The following is an 8858-nucleotide window of genomic DNA, read 5'->3' as shown; positions in this document are numbered from 1 at the left end:
TTCAAATGAAAGTATGTGGTTTCAAAAGTATGGTTGATGGATGTAATTCCATGATCCTCATGGAGAAGTTACATGGTGGTGCCCTATGTTGTGTTCCAAAGTGAATCCTCTTGGTGAGGTTCAAGTATGTTTATAATGATTGTAGGGAGCTCAGTCTTGGGGGTTATCTTGAAACTCCAATGGTCTTTCATTCTCACGTAGAGATGATTGATCCATGTCGTGAGGAGTAGCAGGAGGTCTTAGTCTTAGAGGCTTCCAGTATGCTCCAAGGCCCGGAACAAACTAACCTCGTGAGTGTGGTAGGATGAAACCCACTGACAATGACTTTGCAAAGCAGTAGAGGCCACCACGAGTGCACAACCCGCCATAGCTCGACAATCATTCTAAGTCCGGACAATCAGTTTAGGTTTTTGCATGCTAAGATGTTTGGATTGGATTAAATTATACACGATTCTTATATGAAATGCTTTAAACTTATGATGTATTGTTTTCTATCTAGTTTACCCTTGCTTTTCTGTGCCTGTCTTTATATGTTGTTTCTCTATTGCGATGATCACCTAATGGTGTGAGCTTAGGGATTCACCTTTTCAGTTATTCCAGCTAGAGATGGGAAAGAAACAGATGAGTTGTTAGATAGATCTACAGAAGTAGATCTCTTCTTTGAGCGATGTTTGTTTTATCTAGTGGTTCTTTTAACATCTATGTAACATCTCAGTTTTGTAGTTTTATACTATTAAAATGAGATGTTACATAAACACTTGATTTAGTTTGTGTGGATCAACATGTGTTGGTGTAGATGTTATAATTGAACATGAGGTGTGAGCTTGGAACATGATTTATTATTTTTTTCGTATTAGAAATTTTTTTAGTTACTAATTTATTTTTCTTATAGCAGATTGTAAGACATATAAAACACTCTATGTGAATTTACTAATTTATGAATAAAATAAAGTTTATATAACATCTTTTTTATTTATTTCTTTGGTGATGTATACACATTTCTATGAATAAAGAATTGATTAATTGAATTAAAAAAATTATACACCTATGATAATATTATTCTTCTGTAGGGTTACAAAAATCATTATAGATCAAATTGTAATTTAAATGGTTATGGGCAAAACTTTACATTTAAAAGAAAGTATTTTAAAATCAATGAAAAAAAAAGGTAATTTTAAAATAGTTAATTTTTAACAACCAATATTACATCAATTGACACATTAAAAAATATTCTATATTTAAGTTACTTTTGACTTAATACAAATAACTTTTCATATTCTAAAGTTCTAAGAAAAAAAATGTAATTATAGCATTGCAAAGAAACCATTCAAAGATTAAAATGTATTATACGAGACAAAAGTCAAAATAAATTACTACAAATATAAAGAATAACATACTTTTTTTTTATGGACTAAAATATTGAGACCATTTATAATCTATATTTTTAGATGGTTTATTACTAAAAACTTTTCAAAGGAGTTTTTATAATAACAAAGCTAAATGAACTTACATATAATCATAAATAGTTTTGAGAAATTAAATTGAAACTATATATATAGAAATGATAAACTCATATATAAGAGGTTGTTTTAAACAAAACTAAAAAAAGAGTTCATATAGAAAATATATATCTTATCAATGTTTATATTACAAAACAAGAGAAAAAACAATTTAAAACGTGATAAACTATTAATTAATATATAATCATATTATTTTTTGTTTATGCTATATGTTTAAATTGTTTTCTCTTTCAATAAAAAGTCTGAAATTCGTTAAGGTAAACTATTTTCATATTAAGCTTCAAATGAGTGAGTATAAGGAATGTAGTGCAAGATTATAGTAGTTGACAAAAAGTTATCATTGACCTTTTTATTGATGCACAACTCACCTTTTATGTTTTATATAAAGACCTAAAGATGAAAAATGAAGAATACACAATAATTCAGAAGAAATTAATGCTTACAACCTTCTAATTTTTTGGTATTTAAGTGTAAAAGCAACCTTCAAATGTTTTGGTATTTAAGTGTTTTTGTGTGAAAATATAAAAACTTTTATAGTTTTTCCTGTAATAAATTTTATTTTTATGAACTTATGTTGATCTCTATTTTAGAGTTATTTTTTCATTTAAAAAAAAAGATTATAATAGTTTAATAAAAAGTGATTTATGTATTCATAATTATTCGATCATTTTTATGTACTTGTTATTTGTTATAATATAGAGTGATGAACATACTCTTTATGATAATTTGATAAATAAAACCTTTTAATCTTTGTCTTGAGAGTGAACTAAACATTAATAATTTATTTACTAAGATAATTTACTATATGGTATTTTGTTTATTTATTTACTAGTATAATTTAATTTGTTATAAAAAAAATTTAAATATCCTATTCAACATTTTTTGAAGTTAATTATGCCAACAAAAATAAAAATAAAAATATATAATATATTTAAAATATATAATATTAGGTTATAACGTATTTAAAAAATAATCTATTAGTTGATTATCTTTTATTTTTTAACTAAGCTTTTATCAATATATAAATTCATATTGAAGAGATTTTTAACTGCACAAATTTGAATTTGTCTCTTCTAAATTTAATATTTTACTAAATCATTACATTTTTACAATTCATGATGATTTAATAAGTGGATTATTTCTTTTCTTTTTTATTTGTATGACATAAGTTATAAGCTGTGTTTGTTTTTCTTTGATATAAGATGTAATATGCAATGTCTCTTGTATTAATTATTGTCAAACTTATCCTAAACTAAAAAAAAAAAAAACAGAGAGAAGGTATTGGTAAACAATTAGAATAGAGAGAGGGAAATAGAAATGATAAGAATATAAATGTAATAAAAAACTATTGTTATCAACTACAATTTTGTTTTCTTAATTTTATGAAATACATAGGTGAGTCTTCTAAATAAGAAAGAAATTACTTCACTCTTCTCTTAATAATTGTATTTTAAGGTATTTAAGAATCAAGACATAATTAAGATATTTACAGATAAATTATTATAATATTATTATTACGTCACATTAAATTTAGTAGCAGAAAAATACTATTTAGGCAAGCAAAATAGTTAATTTAAAAAATGTTAAAGAAAATAATATGTCAAAAATAATTTCTTATAATAGAATTTTATTTAAGTTTAAACAACTCAGCTACTTATGAAGTAACTTTAAAGAAGTCAGATAATGAAGAAGCAACAAATGGAGTAGGAGAAAGAATTATAGGAGGACAATAAATTTGAGGGTTTTGAATAAGAGAAGAAGGGAATTGAAAATAAAAGAAAATGTTAAATGATACTATTATTATTATTATTGAATCTCCATAAGAATTATCTTACTAATAAGTAGCAGTAGTTGAACAAATGATTAGGGTGTTCTGTGTGTTTAATGAAATATATTATTAATTGTGTTTCTCATTTAATACATTTTGGTTTATTAAAAGAGGAAGGAGAAGGTGAGATAGATAATATTAACTGAAGCGAGAATGGAGTGAGTGTAGATGAAAGCATGGAGAGGGGAAGAAGAGGGAGAGATGAAAACAAAGAGGAAGTTTTGGATTAAAGAAATTAAGGAACAGAGAGTGTCACATGGCATGTGAGCAACAACAGCTGTGTCCACTCTTCCACTTGATAAATACCCTTCTTACCTTCCTTACTACGACTTTTGACTATCCTTCTCTCTCTCTTTCATTCTATACTATTCATATCTCTCACACACACACACTCTCCCTCTCTCCCTCTCTCATGGCAGAGCTCACAAGCTAAACACAAAGCCCCAACTGCTCTGAGAGGAACACAAACACAGACAAAGAAGCAGCACTCTGGTCTCTTTGGTATTACATCTGCCCAGAATGAAAGCCCTGTACAGAGGCTCTCTCTTTCTCATATTCTCCTTCACCTTGCTTTTTACTGGGACACCTTCTTCTGCACTTTCCACCAGAGACCCTTCTCAGCAACTCCTCTCCTTCAAAGCTTCTCTCCCCAACCCATCCCTGTTACCCAACTGGCTCCCCAACCAGAACCCCTGTTCCTTCACCGGTATCACCTGCAACCAGACCCACCTCACTTCCATAGACCTCACCTCCATACCTCTCAGCACCAACTTCTCCATTGTAGCCACCTACCTCCTCACCCTCGACCACCTTCAGTCTCTCTCCCTCAAATCCACCAACCTTACAGGCCCTCCCACCATTCCTCTTTCTCATTCCAAGTGCAGCTCCTCCCTATCCTCCATAGATCTGTCCCAGAACACTCTCTCCGGTTCCCTTAATGACATGTCCTTTCTTGCTTCCTGTTCAAACCTCCAATCTCTCAACCTTTCTAGTAACCTTCTCGAGTTCAACTCCTCTCACTGGAAACTCACCCTCCGCGTAGCTGACCTCTCCAACAACAAGATTTCTGGTCCCGGCATCGTCCTCTGGCTTCTCAACCCCGACATCGAACACCTGGCGCTCAAAGGTAACAAAATCACCGGAGATGTCGACTTCTCAGGTTCCACTTCTCTACAGCACTTGGACCTTTCCTCCAACAACTTTTCCGTTTCTATTCCTTCCTTGGGCGACTGTTCCTCCCTTAAATACTTGGACCTCTCTGCCAACAAATACTTTGGCGACATTGCTACCACTCTCTCACCTTGCAAGGCTCTTCTCTATCTCAACTTGTCCAGTAACCAGTTCACTGGTCTTGTTCCTTCCCTCCCTCTTGGTTCTCTCCAGTTCGTCTATCTCGCTGCCAACCACTTCCATGGCCTGATTCCTCCTGCACTGGCGGACCTCTGCTCCACTCTCGTACAGCTGGATCTCTCTTCCAACAATCTCACCGGTGACCTCCCAGGCCCCTTTGGCGCTTGCTCTTCCCTCCAATCCTTGGACATCTCAAGCAACCTCTTCACCGGCGCTTTGCCGATGGAGGTATTGACTCAAATGGGCAGTCTGAGGGAGCTTGCGGTAGCCTTCAACTTCTTCGGCGGTCCTCTACCCGTGTCGCTGTCGAAGCTTTCCAGTTTGGAATTGCTGGATCTGAGTTCCAACAACTTCAGCGGGCCAATCCCTGGAACTCTGTGCGGAGATGCTGGGAATAACTTAAAGGAACTTTACCTGCAGAATAACCGGTTCACGGGTTTTATTCCTCCCATGCTCAGCAACTGTTCCAACCTTGTTGCCTTGGACTTGAGTTTCAACTTTCTGACAGGGACCATCCCTTCAAGCCTAGGGTCTCTCTCGAAACTCCGGGACTTGATTATCTGGCTGAACCAGCTCCATGGAGAGATACCTCAAGAGCTGATGTATATGAAGAGCCTGGAGAATCTTATCTTGGATTTCAACGAGTTGAGTGGGAACATTCCCTCTGGCCTCGTCAACTGCACCAAGCTCAATTGGATCTCCCTCTCCAACAATAGGCTTAGCGGCGAGATACCAGCCTGGATTGGAAAGCTTTCCAATCTGGCCATACTCAAACTCAGTAATAACTCCTTCTCTGGCCGGATCCCCCCTGAGCTTGGCGATTGCACTAGTCTTATATGGTTGGATCTGAATACTAATTCCCTCACAGGGCCCATTCCGCCTGAACTGTCCAAGCAATCCGGGAATATTGCCGTGAATTTCATCAATGGAAAGACTTATGTGTACATAAAGAATGATGGGAGTAAAGAATGTCATGGAGCAGGGAACTTGCTGGAGTTTGCTGGTATCAGTCAGCAGCAGCTCAACAGGATTTCCACCAAGAACCCCTGCAATTTCACCAGGGTTTATGGAGGTAAGTTGCAGCCAACGTTTAATCATAATGGTTCTATGATATTTTTGGATATCTCCCACAACATGTTGTCAGGCAGTATTCCAAAGGAATTTGGGGTCATGTACTATTTGACCATTCTCAATCTGGGCCACAATAATGTGTCTGGGAGCATTCCTCAGGAGCTTGGGAAGATGAAGAATCTTAACATTCTTGATCTCTCTAATAATAGACTCGAAGGGCAAATTCCGCAGAGCCTTACGGGGCTCTCCTTGCTCACTGAGATTGACTTGTCCAACAACATGCTCTCGGGGACGATTCCTGAGACGGGTCAATTTGATACTTTCCCTGCCGCAAGGTTTCAGAACAACTCTGATCTCTGTGGTGTTCCTCTGTCCCCTTGTGGATCGGACCCGACAAATAGTCCGAGTGCACAGCATATGAAGTCTCACAGGAGGCAGACTTCTTTAGTTGGGAGTGTGGCCATGGGATTACTATTCTCCCTCTTCTGCATCTTTGGTTTGATCATAATTGCCATTGAGACCAGAAAGAGGAGGAAGAAGAAAGAGGCAGCCCTTGAGGCCTACATGGATGGTAATTCGCATTCGGGTCCAGCCAATGTGAGCTGGAAGCACACGAGTACTCGTGAAGCTCTTAGCATAAACCTTGCAACTTTTGAGAAGCCCCTCCGAAAGCTTACTTTTGCAGACCTTCTTGACGCCACCAATGGCTTTCACAATGACAGTCTCATTGGCTCCGGTGGGTTTGGTGATGTGTACAAGGCTCAGTTGAAGGACGGAAGTGTTGTTGCTATCAAGAAGCTGATTCATGTCAGCGGACAAGGGGACAGAGAGTTCACTGCTGAAATGGAGACTATAGGAAAAATTAAGCACAGGAACCTTGTTCCCTTGCTGGGATACTGCAAAGTTGGGGAGGAGAGGCTCCTGGTTTATGAGTATATGAAATACGGGAGCTTAGAGGATGTTCTCCATGATCAGAAGAAAGCTGGGATAAAGCTGAACTGGTCAATTAGAAGGAAAATTGCCGTTGGAGCTGCTAGGGGATTGGCTTTTCTTCACCACAATTGTATCCCTCACATCATTCATAGAGACATGAAGTCAAGCAATGTTTTACTTGATGAAAACCTGGAAGCCAGGGTGTCTGATTTTGGAATGGCTAGGCTTATGAGTGCTATGGATACACATTTGAGTGTGAGCACCCTGGCGGGCACCCCGGGGTATGTTCCTCCCGAGTACTACCAGAGTTTCAGATGCTCCACTAAAGGTGATGTCTACAGTTACGGTGTGGTTTTGCTGGAGCTGCTAACTGGGAAAAGGCCAACGGATTCGGCTGATTTTGGTGACAATAATCTTGTTGGATGGGTTAAACAACATGCGAAGCTGAAAATAAGTGATATTTTTGATCAGGAGCTCATGAAGGAAGACCCCAATCTGGAGATGGAGCTTTTGCAGCACCTGAAGATTGCGTGTTCATGTTTGGATGATAGGCCATGGAGACGTCCCACCATGATTCAAGTTATGGCAATGTTCAAGCAGATTCAGGTAGGATCTGGGATTGATTCTCAGTCAACTATAGCCACCGATGAAGAAGGTTTCAATGCAGTTGAAATGGTGGAGATGAGCATTAAAGAAGCCCCTGAATTGAGCAAACATTAGGCATCAAATTCCGGAGAGTGTCATGTGGATTCTTTGGGAAACAGACAAGAAGAGAGAAAGAGGAGATGACGACGGATTCAACTCTCCTCAAAGTTTTTTCCTACTTTGCCGGTTCAAAATTATTTCAGACATAAGAGGAAACGGTTAAAAGGGGAATGAATGCTTTTGATGTATGTAGTCTTGTTATTTTATACATAAGAAAAAAGTTGTTTAACTTGTATATAAACAGCTTCAGTTGTTACCATCTGTGTTTTCCTAGAATTCTCAAAGTACTTTTTTCATTCAGATATAATCCTGAAAAGGTTCTGTTTAATCTGAGACCCCAGTGATGGCGACTAAGTGGAGGATCTTTTGGCCCTTTCTTTAGGCTGCTTAATTTGTTTTCCCCCATTTGATCAACTGCAACTTTTGTTCCGATTTGCAATATAATTTGTCAAAACATGCCTTTAAAACCTCTAAAACTACTCTAACATCAATTTACTGGAATAAGAAATTTATACCCTACACTCACCCCACCAAGTTGTTCTGCGTCTTCTGACTCTTGTTGTTTTGTTTGCTAGTTTACCCTCTAGGAAAAGTATGACTCCACTCATGGTATTTTCACTTCATATGGCCATAAATAATTTTGGCCTAACCCAGCATCACAAATCAGGAGTCCATACACTGTCTGTACCTCTGTATTTATCATCTATCTCCGTGCTACTTTCACATCCCATTTTATTAAAATGGATTTTTCCTGTTAAAATAAAAAAAAGGAACTGGTAAGACACTTCAACCAGGACCAACTTATGTAGTTGTCACCGCCAGTGTCCTCTGTTGAGTGCGCACGCTTATTGGATCAATTTAAATATTAAATATTCAATAATCCTCGAGAATACTCGAGTTCGCAAGTTGAGAGAAAATTACAATAGACAAATCAAAATCTGCAGACAGCCATTTCCCATAATTTAACATTTTGTGGGCGTGTGCTTGGTGGTGGGGTGTCATTAGAATGCATGAAGGCTGTAAAAAAAGTAGTAAAATGCATGTCAGTCATCAAAAGTTGAAAGCATAAGATGAAGGGACCAAAACCTTGACCTATGCAAACTGAGTGGTATGGTAATTATTGTCACAGTATTTAGGATGATTAATAATAGTTTGGACCACTAATAATCGGCTTTAAGAGGTTCAACTTTTCAATAGCTTATTTGGTTGGACCATCTTTGATCAAAGTCCCCAATCTCATAATTGCTAACCTTTTATAAGAAGTGAGTATTTTCATAATTATCAAGAATCTTCAACTCATCAGGATTGCCCATTTCTGATTAAGAAAAAAAAAAAATAAAGTGAGTAAATAAATCTGTTTTGTCTGTTCTCCATGGATGTCGTGCAAAGCACGTGATGGATCATAGATGCTGTAAATTATTACTTTCTCCAATGCCAGGGCAATGCGCCCC

At 36.8% G+C, this 8858-nt stretch overlaps 1 protein-coding gene across 1 annotated transcript; it reads left to right on the top strand.

Annotated features, from left to right (window-relative positions):
* Window positions 1-3607: 3607 nt before the first annotated feature.
* On the top strand, window positions 3608-7735 carry LOC108331590 (systemin receptor SR160). Its single transcript, XM_017566382.2, has one exon. It carries the CDS (start codon window positions 3868-3870, stop codon window positions 7420-7422), a length of 3555 nt encoding a protein of 1184 aa, XP_017421871.1. The 5' UTR covers window positions 3608-3867; the 3' UTR covers window positions 7423-7735.
* Window positions 7736-8858: the final 1123 nt, after the last annotated feature.

The sequence above is a fragment of the Vigna angularis genome, chromosome 4 (assembly GCF_016808095.1).
Source record: "Vigna angularis cultivar LongXiaoDou No.4 chromosome 4, ASM1680809v1, whole genome shotgun sequence".
Taxonomy (NCBI): Eukaryota; Viridiplantae; Streptophyta; class Magnoliopsida; order Fabales; family Fabaceae; genus Vigna; species Vigna angularis.
The sequence above is the reverse complement of the archived record's forward strand: the minus strand, read 5'-3'. Positions and strand labels throughout refer to the sequence as shown.